Here is a 17,380-nt window from a genome sequence, read left to right as displayed (position 1 = left end):
TTGATGTACAATTTTTTATTCTGAGAGTTGGATTTAGAAACATTTAGGGAGTTAGGTTATCTATCTCGACCACTGACTCCGGCTAAACAATAGGATACATCCAAATCATAAATTTTGTGAATGCAAAATAACATTATAGTTAGACTGAAAGCCAAATGCAAACATAGCCTATGCATCTTTTTCGAAAACATAATTTAACATTTCAAAACAGATATACGTTTTAACAAGCCTATATAGCACCATGCGTAATGACCGAACACAGAAGAGGTTATAATTAGCGAGAATTTCTCAAAGCCTCCCTCTCTCTTAAACTTCCATCGCTCACATTTGTGGTGCTTGATATCCCCAATGGTTATACACTTGATGTTGGCAGTAAAATAAACGTACCCGTAAATGGCATCTTTGTCTCTTTTTATAGCGTCGTTGACGGAGGAGCCCATACTGGGCGGTATGGCACTGGCGTGTGTTGAGTGCGGGTACTGGTGCGAGTGGAACTGGGGCCCGTGGTTCAGGTGAACCGCCTGCATGGAGCGCGCTGCGTGAGGGTCCCCGTACATAGTCGAGGGCAGCCCTACTCCGTCCATTCCATAGTGGGGAAGGTCTTCATACTGTCAAAAGTGAAAGATATTCTAAAAGAATAACCAATGACACTGTTGTGCTACCTCTCCTGATTTTGAATGAAGGCCTTTGTTGATAATAGCTAAACTAAATGTAATAATGTAATAATACTGACAATAAAAACGAATTATAAAGACGAATAACAAGAAAAATCTATTAACAAAAATGGTAAAATAGCTTAAATTATGTTTTTGGTAGTCTATGCTAATTATAGCAACTAAGTCTAGGTCTTCTAAATTAGTATATAAAATAAGTGCTAATGTGTTAGGTACATGATGCTAATAGTAGCCTATCGTATGTTTAGTGGTAGGAATAATATTAGTGGCAATAAAAGCCTATGTTGATCGTCTAATTAAATATCAATGGAAAATGTTCATTGTTTGTGGATTAGTGTTGAATCATTAACATGTTAAAACGTTGTGAAAAAGAAGTTCACTTTTATGTGTCTACAACTTTCAAACGGTTTTGGTATGCGTAATTCTTTCAGGCGATTAGAACTACAGGGTCTTGCTTAGACAAAACAATATCACAAATGTCTACACTTTTCAGTCTGTATTCTTTCTGATATTTCAAAGAAATCAAATATTGTTCTGTTTAGCTTGACAAAACTAATAGCTTAAAGAAACATTTAAAATGATAGGCTAATTGTTCATGCATGGCTATACGTGGCCTATCTAAACTATTTCGAGTATATTTCGAGAACTTTTTGAAGTAATCAAATATTTGTTATTCTAATTGTTGAATTGATTTATTTGTATGTCATATATCAGATAAGAATGTATAAATATTATGAAATGTTGAAAAATACAGATATCAACAAACTAAACACAAAGCGAACATTCTTTACATAATTCGCATATCTGTAAAGACTGAAATTGCATACACACAAAACATTTGTGAATTGTCGTCCATGTTCTTGTTACCAAACCTACATAATGTTTTTATGTAATCTTTTAAATTGAACACTGCCCCCCCAACATTAAACATTAAACACTGCCCCCCCCCAACATTAAACACGCCCCCCTCCCCCAAAGACGGATGCTGCGTTTATGAAAAGCAGAATATCAAAACACATGTCATAATAGTACAAATGAATTATGCGATGAAGTTTGCAGTCTGCAGTCTATAGCTCTTTAGACAATATGAAAATGCAATTGATTATTCTACTCACACAAGTTCAAATGCTGAATAGTATAGGCTAGCACGTAGCAGAAGTATATTTGACAATTTATAGCTCTACCAAAGGGCCGAAACAACCTCTTATTGCATAGCTGCCTGCTTGTTTTGCCATACAAATGGATAATTGCGCACAGTAATAAGCCACGTCTCAATTGTAGTTTTATTGCCATTGCTAAAAGTTCTGTCAATACGCACCCGTTGCGCCATCGGCCTGTCACTCTCGCCGATTCCAATCGGACTCTAAACGTCTTCTACGAGGCCAGGGCTGAGGGAAAATAAACACCTAACTCCAAATGCAAGATTAAGAATATTGTGCTCGTCTCTCCAGAGAGGGTGGTTGCTAGACTGCAAGCATAAATCCAGCAGTAGATAAAAACACCACAATCCAGTACAGAGCTCCTTCTCTTTCTCCTGGAGACCGTTCATAGACAAGCGACACTCGGCTACGACTTCACGCTTGAGACTGGTGTAAAATGCCCCTTACAGAAGAAAAAAAACATTGATACTCTAGTCTCGCTCAACAAGCAAGCTGTCAATCAATATCGAGGTTGTCAAGTTGCTTAATTAATGATGACTCGTCGCGCTCTTCCCTCACTTGGAATTCTTCAGATATTCATGTAAAGATGTTCAAAAACAGTCCCCATCGTGTCCTCGATCACTTGCAACTCCAGTGAAGGTTTTCTTTGATGCAATACCATCCAAGTGGAGATCTGAAGAAGGAGGGGTGATATTTTCTTACTTAGTATTTCTTAAAGGAGCCGTCGACTGTCCGTCGGTGTGTTGGTGGATCCCGATGTGCAGTGCGAATGCCGTGCTTGGGTCTCCAAATGCGCGCGCGTGTGTGTGTGTGTGTGTGTGTTGTTGCAGGGCGCATAACGCAGAGAGGGTAGCTTTGACCAATTTGTGCAAACCCGGAAGTAGTGGTGGCCATAACTGGTCGCGTATTGGAATGGGCCACATCAAGTGGAGAACCAGGTGGGGGCGTTTGATAACTGTAAAAATCGCAGATATTCAATCGCAGATATTCAATCGCAGATAGGAGTTGCATTATCTGGTGCTCAACTGGAAGTTTTGCTGTGGCAATAACGAGCACGCCTTAGGTTATTTAAAAAATACATATACACATTAACAAAAGATTGGCTATAAATAAGCAAATAACTGACCATGAATAGAAACAGCTGTCGATTTCCCCAAAAAATAATTGTAGTCTAACAAATAAGCTATTTACTTATTTTTTTCTCAGGTTTATAATAGCACTCTAAAACATTTATGTTATTGGAGGTTGTATGTCAGAATTTGAAACAACTTCGCATAATTGATTGACTGACCTTCTGTCCAATATGACTGTAGAAGTGTGAAGAGAATGGGCGCAATTAAGCGTACATCAAGCCACAGGCCTCTGTTCTCCAATACAAACATTGATGGTTTGGTGCTTTGGGGACATGGACAACATTGTGTAATGAGAGCTTGCAAATAGAGTACTGTACTTGTAAGTGTCAAAAGACAGTCACTGAACTACAGCCTATCAAGTTCAATAACTAAAGTTCCCTCGCCGACCGTGCATAAAATTAAGAATGTCTTTATTCACTGTACGTTGAGGTCTGTAAACCCTTTGACGTTTACGTAGGGAACCAACAGAGTATTAATGTTATCGGGTCAACTTTAAATGAAGATTGGAGGAGCAGTGATTTAAATATGGCATGAAAGCCGTATAGAGTTTGTCCAACGTGTTATCCAAAGACGCATAGCCTTGCCAAGATTCAAACTGGTCGGTGGTTGCCTTCAAAATACCGTAGCTTTACCCAGAGAGAGTGGCTACCTTGTCCATAGAAAATTAATTTGGCCTTATCTCTCTCGAGGATTTACTTATGAGTAGATGGAATCTTATCAACCTCTTAAATACTTGGAATATGTGAGGTTAAGAACATATCTCATTCATTTTAAATGAATTAGATACCTCGGCGGTAGGATATTAAAGCTATTTCAGATTATAAAAAATATATTTGATGAAGTGAAGCTTAGCCTGCAGGACGTGCAGGCAGGCAAAACCGCTTTTGATTTATTCTGTAATTGGTTGCATGAAGAAGCTATCCAATTATGTCATTATAATGACATATATTTCTTGAAGGTACTATTATTCATGTATTTTTCTGCCAATCTTAAGAGTAAACTCTGGAAGTTATGGAAGGACCTGAAGGAGCCTAAACCAAAAGTGTAAGAAAGGTAATTAACGTTTATCTGTGTCTGTAGGCTACTTTTACAGCTGTTATTAACACCCCTAACATGTTTTGATATAAGATTTACTCAGATCACAATCGGCAGGGTTATTCATGTCTCGATAAATAAAGGTTAAATAAAAAAAATATATATATATAATAATTTCATGTCTAGGCGAACCAAAACGTGAATTATCTCATTTGAAAGACCTACATTTGTATTGTGGTCAAGAAAAAAAACATAGCTGTAGACACTGTAAGTTCACATCATTTACAGTAGCCCGCATTTGACCGTTTGTTTAAGAATCTATATCTCGGAATAGCTCATCAAATGTTTGTTGATCAAACTCAAATGTTCTGTTGAGTGACCAGATTTTCTTTTGAAAACCATTCAAATATTTTTACACACAGGCCAAAATGAACTTACATTTCACAGAAAACGCAAACGTCGCTTATGAAATTAGCCTTTCACAGCTGAAAGTAAGTACGGGAAGAAATATTTAACAGGAACTGGTATCTTCCCCTTATACAATTACTCCATTCTTAATAATGTTATAGAAACTGTTACTATCAAATGAAGCAATCTGTTACATCACAGGTCTAGCTGATTTAGGCATGCATAACCTACCATGAAATATCTTCTGCGACCAAAAGATGGGTTAACAAGTTCTCACTGTTCTTCACTGATGCTGTTTGGGTATCAAGTTTGTTTGGTCGTTTACTGGACCATTCGCGCCATCTAGTCTTAGGCAAGTGCAAGTTCAACTAATATGTGTGTTGAGTTGTGGCATTTATTGTAATAGGTTTGTTATAGAGTTGTTGTAGCCACTTTGCGACGGAAAATATACGTTTCAATTTATAGAAACGTATTTTATGCAGACAAAACGTATAGCAAAATACAGGTGTTACACCTGAGTTCCACAGACAGTTATGCCAACATGGAATTGCAATGGTGGACAATGTACCCAATTGTCATACTTGAGTAAAAGTAAAGATACCTTTCATAGGAAATGACTCAAGTAAAAGTGAAAGACACCCAGTAATATACTACTTGAGTAAAAGTCTAAAAGTATTTGGTTTTAAATATACTTAAGTATCAACACTAAATGTAATTGCAAAAATGTACTAAAGTATCAAAAGTAAAATATAAATAATTTCAAATTAGTCAAATTAAGCAAACCAAATGGCATAATTGTTCATGTTTTTAAGATGTATGGATAGCCAGGGGCACACTCCAACACTCAGTCGAGATGCTCTCTTGACAACTATGTAAATTGGTCAATTCCTGTCCTGCTAAGCATTCAAAATGTAACGAGTACTTTTGGGTGTCAGGGAAAATGTATGGAGTAAAAAGTACAACATTTTCTTTAGGAATGTAGTGAAGTAAAAGTAAAAGTAGTCAAAAAAATAAATAGTAAAGTAAAGTACAGATACCTCAAAAAAACGTCTTAAGTAGTTAAAAGTACATTTACATATGTACTTTACACCACTATGGAATTGTAATATCTTGATGTGATGGTATGCATAGTAACTGCACTAGTTCACATTTGAAACAGAATTTGGAAAGTTCCCTTTCAAAATAATTACAGATTTTTTTATATACAGTTAAAGTCTGAAGTTTACATACACCTTAGTCAAAAAGATTTAAACTCAGTTTTTCACAATTCCTGACATTTAATCCTAGTTCAAATTCTCTGTCTTAGGTCAGTTAGGATCACCACTTTATTTTAAGAATGTGAAATGTCAAAATAATAGTAGAGAGAATGATTTATTTCAGCTTTTCTTTCTTTCATCACATTCCCAGTGGGTCAGAAGTTTACATACACTCAATTAGTATTTGGTACCATTGCCTTTAAATTGTTTAACTTGGTTGAAATGTTTCGGGTAGCCTTCCACAAGCTTCCCACACTAAGTTGGATGAATTTTGGCCCATTCCTCCTGACAGAGCTGGTGTAACTGAGTCAGGTTTGTAGACCTCCTTGCTCGCACACGCTCTTTCAGCTCTGCCCACACATTTTCTATAGGATTGAGGTCAGGGCTATGTGATGGCCACTCCAATACCTTGACTTTATTGTCCTTAAGCCATTTTGCCACAACTTTGGAAATATTCTTGGGGTCATTATCCATTTGGAAGAACCATTTGCAACAACGCTTTAACTTCCTGACTGATGTCTTGAGATGTTGCTTCAATATATCCACATCATTTTCCCCCTCATGATGCCATCTATTTTGTGAAGTGCACCATTCCCTCCTGCAGCAAAGCACCCCCACTACATGCTGCTGCCACCCCCGTGCTTCACGGTTGGGATGGTGTTCTTCAGCTTGCAAGCATCCCCCATTTTCCTCCCAACATAATGATGGTCACATTATGGCCAAACAGTTATATTTTTTGTTTTTCATTAGACCAGAGTACATTTCTCCAAAAAGTACGATCTTTGTCCCCATGTGTCACGTCCTGACCATAGAAAGCCTGTATTTTCTATGGTAGAGTTGGTCAGGGCGTGACTAGGGGGTTTTAGTCTAGTTTATTATTTCTATGTGGGGTTCTAGGTTTATTTTCTATGGGGTTTGTGTATGATTCCCATTATTGCCCGTAGCATTTCTGTAGAAACGGTTTGTTGTTTGTTTGTTTGTTTGTTTTGCTAAGTTTCACTATTAAAATATTATGTGGAACTCAACATACGCTGCGCCTTGGTCCGACATTCATTATAACAAACGTGACACCATGTGCAGTTGCAAACCGTAGTCTAGCTTTTTTATGGCGGTTTTGGAGCAGTGGCTTCTTCCTTGTTGAGCGGTCTTTCAGGTTATGTCGATATAGGACCCGTTTTTCTGTGGATATAGATACTTTGCACCTGTTTCCTCCAGCATCTTCACAACGTCCTTTGCTGTTATGGGATTGATTTGCACTTTTCGCACCAAAGTACGCTCATCTCTAGGAGACAGAACGTGTCTCCTTCCTGAGCGGTATTACATTTACATTACATTTAAGTCATTTAGCAGACTGCGTGGTCCCATGGTGTTTATACTTGCATACTATTGTTTGTACAGATGAACGTGGTATCTTCAGGAGTTTGGACATTTCTCCCAATATATGCCATTTAGCAGACGCTTTTATCCAAGGATGAACCAGACTTTTGGAGGTCTACAATTTTATGTTTCTGAGGTCTTGGCTGATTTCTTTAGATTTTTCCTATGATGTCAAGCAAAGAGGCACTGTGTTTGAAGGTAAGCCTTGAAATACATCCACAGGTACACCTCCAATTGACTCAAATTATGTAAATGAGCCTATCAGAAGCTTCTAAAGTAATTTTCCAAGCTGTTTTAAAGGCACTGTCAACTTAGTGTATGTCAAATTCTGACCCACTGGAATTGTGATAGAATTCACTGTAAGTGAAATAATCTGTCTGTAAACAATTGTTGGAAAAATGACTTGTGTAATGCACAAAGTAAATGTCCTAACCGACTTGCCAAAACTATAGTTTATATAGTTTATGAACAAGAAATTTGCGGAGTGGTTGGAAAAAACTAGTTTTAATGACGCCAAACTAAGTGTATGTAAACTTCTGACTTCAACTGTATTTGCTTTCACCATGTACAGCTGCTGTGTAACTACAGACGCTTTTACATGGCATAAGAGCAACTTGTAAAGTGTTTTTGGGGACCCATCAAAATTGTTAAACATTCCTCCTTCCTAAAGTTAGCATACTACAGTAAGAATGTCCCTGTTTTATGAGCTATGCATTTTATACATGCATGAATCCCATTTTACCACAGCATATCCTATCTCTGGTCCAAAATAATAAGTTCAACAAATGGTAGGTATTGTTCTTGTCTCTGAACATTTCAAATAAAAAATATTATTTCATTATACATAGATAGTCAAGACCTAAACTGAACGATTTCCACATTGACTGTTCTCTGATCAAAGTTGTGAACTAAACTGCATCATCAGAGCTAAATACAGGTGGCCTCAAGCAACACATGGTATCTGTTTCATTCTGCAATATGTCACACTAGTATTCATTTATGGAGACAGATAAGTGCCAAAATCATGTACATAAATGATCAGAATACACAATCCTCAAATGTACATCAGTCACAATTCACAGACAGATACAATTTGCCTTGTACTCATGCAGTATTATTTATGTCCTTGACTTTACATCCTCCAACCCCCACCTCCGTCCAAAAATGAGCCCCAAGCGGTGGATAATGACGGTTGGGATATTCTGGTGACAAGGTGGGTGAGTTTGCAGTGTTGTTATTATTACAACATGGGGATTCATTCCAAATGGCACCCTATTGCCTATGTAGTGCACTACCTTTTACCAGATCCCTATGGTCAAAAGTAGTGCACTACATCGGGAATAGGGGTGCCATTTTGGACGCAAGCCGTGGGACAATTCCGATTGCCCTGGAATGTGAAAAGAGTGAGTTAAGGGCCACAGAAAAAGGTCACAGCCACAATTATCTCTGGCCTTGGCCTGACAGGGACAGCTGAGCAGGCCTGGTATTCTTCCTGTTGTCGTTTGCTGTTGCTGTTTTAGGGGCCAAATGGACAATGTTTCTTTACCCCCATGGGCTGACTTGGTAGCTATTCTCGTACTTTTAAAGAATCATAAAAATGTGTAAAGATACGAATAGGCTACCCGGAAAAGGCTTCTGCTGAGGATAAACCTGAATGGGGACAGTTTGTGCATATATTATTATGAAACATCGCGTGCACACACAGACAAATACACCCACGCATACAGTGCCTTCAAAAAGTATTCACACCCCATGACTTTTTCCACATTTTGTTGTGTTGCAAAGTGGGATTAAAAAGGATTGAATTGTCATTGTGCCAACAATCTACACAAAATACTCTGTAATGTCAAAGTGGAAGAATATTCTAACATTTGAAAAGAAAATAAAACACTGAGTTTGCAAAACATTAAGGACACCTGCTCATTCCTTGACATAGAATGACCAGGTGAAAGCTATCATCCCTCATCACCTGTTAAATCCACTTCAATCTGTGTAGATGAAGGAGAGGAGACAGGTTAAAGATGGATTTTAAGCATTGAGACAATTGAGACACCGAATATGTATGTGTGCCATTCGGAAGGTGAATGGGCAAGACAAAATATTTAAGTGCTTTTGAACAGGGTATGGTAGTAGATGTCAGGCGCACCGGTTTGAGTGTTGCTCCTGGGGTTTCCACGCTTAACAGTTTTCCGTGTGTATCAGGAATGGTCCACCAACCAAAGGACATCCAGCCAACTTGGCACAACTGTGGGAAGCATTGGAGTCAACATGGGCCAGCATCCCTGTGGAACGCTTTCGACTCCTTGTAGAGGCTGTTCTACGGACCAAAGGTGGTGCAACTAAGTATTAGGAAGGTGTTCCTTAATATCTTGATTAGAAAAGTGTTCAGCTCCCTGAGTCAATACAGGTTAGAATCACCTTTGGCAGTGATTTTAAAGCTGAGTGTTTCTGGGTAAGTCTCTAAGAGCTTTCCACACCTGGATTGTGCAACGTTTACCCATTATTCTTTTCAAGCTCTGTCAAATTGTTTGTTGATCATTGCTAAGACAACCATTTTCAGGTCTTGCCATAGAGTTTCAAGCAGATTTACAGTGCATTCGGAAAAGTATTCAGACCCCTTGACTTTTTCAACATTTTTCCTTATTCTAAAATGTATTAAATTGTTTTTCCCCCCTCGTCAATAAACACAAAATATCCGATAATGACAAGGCAAAAACAGGTTTTTAGAAATTTTAGCAAATAATAAATACAAAAAAACTGAAATATCACATTTACATAAATATTCAGATCCTTTACTCAGTACTTTGTTGAAGCACCTCTGGCTGAGCCACTCAAAGACATTCAGAGACTTGGCCCAAAGCCATTCCTGCATTGTCTTGGCTGTGTGCTTAGGGTTGTTGTCCTGTTGGAAGGTGACCCTTATGCCCCAGTGAGGTCCTAAACACTCCGGAGCAGGTTTTCATCAATGATCTCTCTGAACTTTGCTCCGTTCATCTTTCCCTCGATCCTGACTAGTCTTCCAGTCACTGCCACTGAAAAATATCCCCACAGCATGATGCTGCCACCACCATGCTTCACCGTAGGCATGGTGCCAGGTTTTATCCAGACGCGACGCTTGGCATTCAGGCCAAAGAGTTCAATCTTGGTTTCATCAGACCAGAGAATCTTGTTTCTCATGGTCTGAAAGTCCTTTAGGTGCCTTTTTGGCAAACTCCAAGAGGGCTGTCATGTGCCTTTTACTGTGGAGTGGCTTCCATCTGGCCACTCTACCATAAAGACCTGATTGGTGGAGTGTTGCAGAGATGGTTGTCCTTCTGGAAGGTTCTCCCATCTCCACAGAGAAACTCGAGCTCTGTTAGTTACCATCGGGTTCTTGATCACCTACCTAAATCAAGGCCTTTCTCCCCCGATTGCTCAGTTTGGCCGGGCGGCCAGCTCTAGGAAGAGTCTTGGTGGTTACAAATTTCTTCCATTTAAGAAGGATGGAGGCCACTGTGTTCTTGCTGATCTTCAATGCTGCAGACATTTATTGTTACCCTACCCCAGATCTGTGCCTCGACACAATCCTGTCTCGGACCTCTACAGACAATTCCTTCAACCTAGTGGCTTGGTTTTTGCTCTGACATGCACTGTCAACTGTGTATATAAAGAGGTGTGTGCCTTTCCAAATCATGTCCAATCAGTTGAATTTACCACAGGTGGACTCCAATCAAGTTGTAGAAACATCTCAAGGATGATCAATGGAAACACAATGCACCTGAGCTCAATTTTGTGGCTCATATTGAAGGGTCTGAATACTTATGTAAATAAGGTGTTTCTGTTTTTTTATTTGTAATAAATGTGCAAAAATGTCTTCACTTTGCCATTATATGGTATTTGGTGTAGATTGATGAGGAATTTGTTTTATTTAATTGATTTTAGAATACGACTCCACTCTCCATCCCTCATGACCCGAGCCTGAGAGTCTAGGGGGTACCATAAACTGGAAACACTTATCTCCCTCACTAGCTTTAAGCATCAACTGTCAGAGCATCTTACAGATTACTGCACCTGTACATAGCCCACCTATAATTTAGCCCAAACAACTACCTCTTTCCCAACTGTATTTAATTTATTTATTTATTTTGCTCCTTTGCACCCCATTATTTTTATTTCTACTTTGCACATTCTTCCATTGCAAAACTACCATTCCAGTGTTTTACTTGCTATATTGTATTTACTTTGCCACCATGGCCTTTTTTGCCTTTACCTCCCTTCTCACCTAATTTGCTCCCATTGTATATAGACTTGTTTATACTATATTATTGACTGTATGTTTGTTTTACTCCATGTGTAACTCTGTGTCGTTGTATCTGTCGAACTGCTTTGCTTTATCTTGGCCAGGTCGCAATTGTAAATGAGAACTTGTTCTCAACTTGCCTACCTGGTTAAATAAAGGTGAAATAAATAAAAATAAACCTGGCTCCCAAACTCTCTTTGACCTGTGTGACCTGTGCCCTGATAGGTTGCTAGGGAAGTTACAAGGGGGCCGGACATCTGCCCATCCTCTTGAAGAGACAGGGCAGCACAATATTATCAGTATCCCTCAAACAGTGGCAGAGAGCAACATCCGTCTCTGCCCATCAACAACTGGACTCAGTCATACTGTATCTCTGGACTGGTGGGATGGTGAGTTGTGTAACATATTGTTCTTAATAGTTTGTTGCTTTTGCATTATGTATGCTGCCTCTGTATATCTTGTAACCTGTAAACATGTTAAGGGATTATTTATATGTATATACAGTGGGGAGAACAAGTGTTTGACACACTGCCGATTTTGCAGGTTTTCCTACTTACAAAGCATGTAGAGGTCTATCCTTTTTATCATAGGTACACTTCAACCGCGAGAGACGGAATCTAAAACAAAAATCCAGAAAATCACATTGTATGATTTTTAAGTAATTAATTAGCATTTTATCGCATGACATCCTTTATTCCCCTTTAACCGGGGCGGCATCAGTCCCAGTCCAGTTAAATACACAGACCCGGGTCACTCTCTTTCAAGGTCCTTTGTCTCGCCGGATTTGTGACTTTGCTGACACCACTACAGCACGGCGGCCCACAGAGACCACACAGGGTACTTTCCACACTGCCCACCTGCGGTCCAGTGGAGTATGGCCCCGGGTTATCCAGTGAATTACTACCATGTGGATTATACCCCCTCTCTGGAGCCTATGAGAGCCCCACGCCTGCTGACGGTGCAGCATGGACCCTGTGGCCCTTCTCCTCCACCTACGGGATACTATTCAGCACCAGATGGGGCCACAACCCCAGCAACCCAATGTCTGGATTGTTCTTGTACATTGGAGTCCCAGGGAGTTACAGCGTTGTGGACATCGCTGCACATGTCATGACTATAGGAAGCTCGTTTTGCGGGACTTGAGCAGAATATACAGTATTTTTCACATTCTACAACAGAGGACCAGATCCCAGGCTTCCTCCTATCAGGGGAGCCCTCTCCAGCAGGTTGCAGTGGAGAACATGGGACAGTCATGGTGGACAGTGGCGAGAAGTCGTCTCTTCGGCCCTGGCACCGTTGCCAGGTGTGACTGTGACCATCGAATGTGACTATATTGCCTCTCCAACCTGAGCACCGGTGTCAGGACAGGGACACGTCATGTCCTCGCGTCCCCCTATGCTGCCTGTGTATATCTTGTAACCTGCAAACATGTTCAGGGATGATATGTCATTTATACAGTCCTTAATGACTGTTATTACCCCTCTTGTGAGGTCATATGTACAACATATTCATTGCCTTTCAATTCCTTCAACAGAACCACTAGTAGTCCACTACCTCTCCCACTTGTCATCCCTATGTTCATGTTCTTCAGTGTGTTTAAATAAAGTTCCTGTATGTGTTAACTCTTGGGCTGCTTTATTCCCCTTTAACCAGAGGCAGCGTCAGTGAATCGCAAACCAGTAAAAAACGTAGGGCCCGGTGAAGGGGTGACAATACTTTCTGAAGGCACTGTACAGACACACATGCATACACACACACACATACTTGCCATATTGCTTCCATTTATCTAGCCCTCTGAGATCGACAATAGTGACAAGGGAGTAGGGCACTTGGGTCAATTATTCAGATGGTTTGATTTGGTTTAATATACCTCGGGAAATGCTAAATGTATTACCATAATGCCAAAGTCTATCTAATCGTCTCAGATTTACTTCCTTGAGTGCCTAGGGTGTAGGGGCTAGGGGTTGTTTTGGGACTCTGAAGAGTATGGCTACATTCGGAATCTCTGCTCGTGCACTCGTTCACTCCCCCTCATACATTTAAAAGCATTGGATTGGTGCAAGCGTGACTGGAGAGTGTTTCCAACATATTCCTCACAGCAGTCCATTATTTTTTTAAATCTATGAGTGCCCACATGAGAAAATACTATAGTAACCTATGATATAAATACTATAGTTTTCACTGTAGTGTTTTTGCTAACTTTACTGTAGTATTGACTGTAGTGTTGCGGACACGATTGCAGTACACTGTAGTATTTACAGTTTACTTATGCAATAAGGCCCGAGGAGGAGTGGTATATGGCCAATATACCATGACTAAGGGCTGTTCTAAAGCATTACACAATGTGGAGTGCCTGGATACAGCCCTTAGCTGTGGTATATTTTCCATATACCCCAAAACCCTGAGGAGCCTTATTGCTATTATAAACTGGTTACCAACATAATTAGACCAGTAAAAAGTTTTTTTTATTTTTAAAAATGGTATACCCATGGTATACGGTCTGATATACCCCGGGTTTCAGCCAATCAGCATTCATGGCTCGAACCACCTGATTTGTAATAGAAAATAAATACTGTAGTAAATAAAAGTGTGTGTGTGTGTATATATATGTATATGTATATATATACACACACACTATATACTATATATATATAGTAATTACTGTAGTGTTTTTGAAGACTATTATTTACTGTAATACTTTGAAATGATAGTTCAGAACTTCTGCTCTTTTCTGTAACCTGTAGGGAACACAATATATGGTCTATACTTGGCATGTAGGTTTCTTGCTTATGGGTGGCACAAATTGAGATATGGGACAGGGTATTTGCTGGTGGGAAAGGAGGACAGGTTCATGGTAATGACTGGAATGGAATAAAAGGAACGGAGTCATTAAACGTGGTTTCCATATGTTTCATGTGTTTGATACTGTTCCATTTATTCCATTCCAGCCATTACAATGAGACCGTCCTCCTATAGCTGGTATATGCACATTAAATACTGTAGTATATACTTTAGTAATTACTGTAGTGTTTTTGCAGACTAGTGTTTTTGTGGACATTACTTTGGAATTTACTGTACAGTTTTTTGCAGTCTGTAGTATTTACTATAGTATTCTACAGTACACTACAAAATTCTATAGTAAGTACTACGACACATGATTGAGGGATACTACAGTGTATAGTAATCCCTAGTATGCTACAGAATTCTATAGTAAGTACCGTAGTATTCTATAGTACACTAGTATGTTACACTTCGGGAGAAGGGTAGAGAATCTGAATGTTGCCAGCACTAACCATTGATTGAAGCATCCAACAGACTGGCTCCCTCTACTGAATTGTGCCTTAACATGCAATTTGCTGTGGTACTGTAAATCATTTTTATAGCCCTCACTTTGTTTGTGTTATCTGTTTTTAAAAAAACAACGAATAATATAATTTACAGAAATATATAAAGCAAAGTGGTGTATAACAAAACATATGTTCTAGCTACGTTGATGTCAAACTAAAAGTATTACTACTTTTAGTTTGACATGATTTGATTTGATTAACATGTGAAAAATGTTAAAGTACAATGCAAGAGTAGCATACCATGCAAGGTCATTTTACTAAAAATGTAATATATCGGATCTAAATTGCAGTGGTGTAAAGTACTCACTAAACACAAATACTGCATTTGTAAATAATGTCTGAGTGTGCCCCTGTCTGTCCGTAAATAAAAAGGAAAACCTGCCGTCTGGTTTGATTAATATAAGGAATTTGATGTATAAAACTGACTATCCTACCGATCCTTGACTTCAGCGATGTCATTTACAAAATAGCCTCCAACACTCTGCTCAGCAAATTGGATGCAGTCTATCACAGTGCCATCTGTTTTGTCACCAAAGCCCCATATACTACCCACCACTGTGACCTGTATGCTCTCGTTGGCTGGCCCTCGCTTCATATTCGTCATCAAACCCACTGGCTCCAGGTCATCTATAAGTCTTGGCTAGGTAAAGCCCCACCTTATCTCAGCTCACTGGTCACCATAGCAGCACCCACCCGTAGCACGCGCTCCAGCAGGTATATTTCACTGGTCACCCCCAAAGCCAATTCCTTCTTCGGCCACCTTTCCTTCCAGTTCTCTGCTACCAATGACTGGAACCAACTGCAGAAATCACTGAAGCTGGAGACTCATATCTCCCTCACTAGCTTTAAGCACCAGCTGTCAGAGCAGCTCACAGCTCACTGCACCTGTACGTAGCTCATCTGTAAATAGCCCATCCAATTACCTACATTTACATTACATTTAAGTCATTTAGCAGACGCTCTTATCCAGAGCGACTTACAAATTGGTGCATTCACCTTATGACATCCAGTGGAACAGCCACTTTACAATAGTGCATCTAAATCTTTTAAGGGGGGTGAGAAGGATTACTTTATCCTATCCTAGGTATTCCTTAAAGAGGTGGGGTTTCAGGTGTCCGGAAGGTGGTGATTGACTCCGCTGTCCTGGCGTCGTGAGGGAGTTTGTTCCACCATTGGGGGGCCAGAGCAGCGAACAGTTTTGACTGGGCTGAGCGGGAACTGTACTTCCTCAGTGGTAGGGAGGCGAGCAGGCCAGAGGTGGATGAACGCAGTGTCCTTGTTTGCGTGTAGGGCCTGATCAGAGCCTGGAGGTACTGAGGTGCCGTTCCCCTCACAGTTCCGTAGGCAAGCACCATGGTCTTGTAGCGGATGCGAGCTTCAACTGGAAGCCAGTGGAGAGAGCGGAGGAGCGGGGTGACGTGAGAGAACTTGGGAAGGTTGAACACCAGACGGGCTGCGGCGTTCTGGATGAGTTGTAGGGGTTTAATGGCACAGGCAGGGAGCCCAGCCAACAGTGAGTTGCAGTAATCCAGACGATGAGAATACCTCATCCCCATACTGTTATTTATTTTGCTCCTTTGCACCCCAGTATCTCTACTTGCACACTCATCTTCTGCAAATCTATCACTCCAGTGTTTAATTGCTATATTTGTAATTATTTTGCCACTGTGGCCTATTTATTACCTTACCTCCCTTATTTGCACACATTGTATATAGACTTTTTCTATTCTATTATTGACCGTACGCTTGTTTATTCCATGTGTAACTCTGTTGTTTGTGTCGCACTGCTTTGCTTTATCTTGGCCAGGTCGCACTTGTAAATGAGAACTTGTTCTCAACTAGCCTACCTGGTTAAATAAAAAATAAAAAGTATGACTTGAGTACTTTTCCCACCACTGTACTTAAGTAGGCTACATTTAATACCAGATAGTATATTACTAGGTGACTTTCACTTTTTCTTGAGTCATTTTTTTATTAAGGTATATTTACTTTTATTCAGTTTGACATTATTTGTACTTTTTTCACCACTGCTAAAATTTCATCTGGAGGTATGAAATGAATGTAACGCATATGTTGACCGCATATGTTGACCACAAGGTGGTGGTAGAAGACAACTATTGGGGTTTGGGACCATGGTTCGTTGAGCCTTCTATGTGTGAAAAATTGAACAATAGTTTATTGACAATATAAAAAAATATATTTTCATTGTCACTAAGGCAGTAATGTGATACAATGACCTTAATTGAAAACTATCTACAGCTGTTCTACACAAGACCCCTCAAATATGTTTTCTTTCTTTTTCTCATCACCTATTGTGTCAGTGAATGAAAGATGTGTTTGGCAAATAATTGATGGTGCAATCAAAAATATGTTGCATTCCAGTAACTTCAGCTGTTATGAATGCATGATAATCATGATTGAGGTATTCGGGTTACTCACTAGTTCATAAATAGGCTACATTAGGTATCATTAACCCTGTATACAAATCTTCATTACATACCAACCAGCACTATTTATAAATGTAACTAGGACGCACCTATGATAAAGTTCAGTCCAAACTGTGATGTAAATGCAATGTCCCGAGAGTGACCTTATTGTGTGGAACAGTGGAAATAGGGAAACTCATACATCATAGTTTGGTATAGCCAATTAGTCCACTGTTGGCTTTTGGACATCCCTAAAAATCCTATACGGTCTGCAGTCCTTCGGGT

The 17,380-nt window shown here is 39.7% G+C and overlaps 1 protein-coding gene across 3 annotated transcripts in view; it reads right to left on the bottom strand.

Annotated features, from left to right (window-relative positions):
- Nucleotides 1-17,380, bottom strand: part of LOC118365012 (homeobox protein Meis1) — a 70,747-nt gene that overhangs the window by 34,142 nt on the left and 19,225 nt on the right. For 2 of the 3 annotated variants that reach the window (XM_052490639.1, XM_052490638.1), the window contains exon 2: nt 388-608. In XM_052490639.1, the coding sequence (XP_052346599.1) occupies nt 388-608 (221 nt within the window). Of the gene's footprint in view, nt 1-387; nt 609-1,992; nt 2,634-17,380 lie in introns of those variants that run through there. The other variant, XM_052490641.1, reaches the window with a different exon arrangement.

This window comes from Oncorhynchus keta, chromosome 32 (assembly GCF_023373465.1).
Source record: "Oncorhynchus keta strain PuntledgeMale-10-30-2019 chromosome 32, Oket_V2, whole genome shotgun sequence".
Taxonomy (NCBI): Eukaryota; Metazoa; Chordata; class Actinopteri; order Salmoniformes; family Salmonidae; genus Oncorhynchus; species Oncorhynchus keta.
The sequence above is the reverse complement of the archived record's forward strand: the minus strand, read 5'-3'. Positions and strand labels throughout refer to the sequence as shown.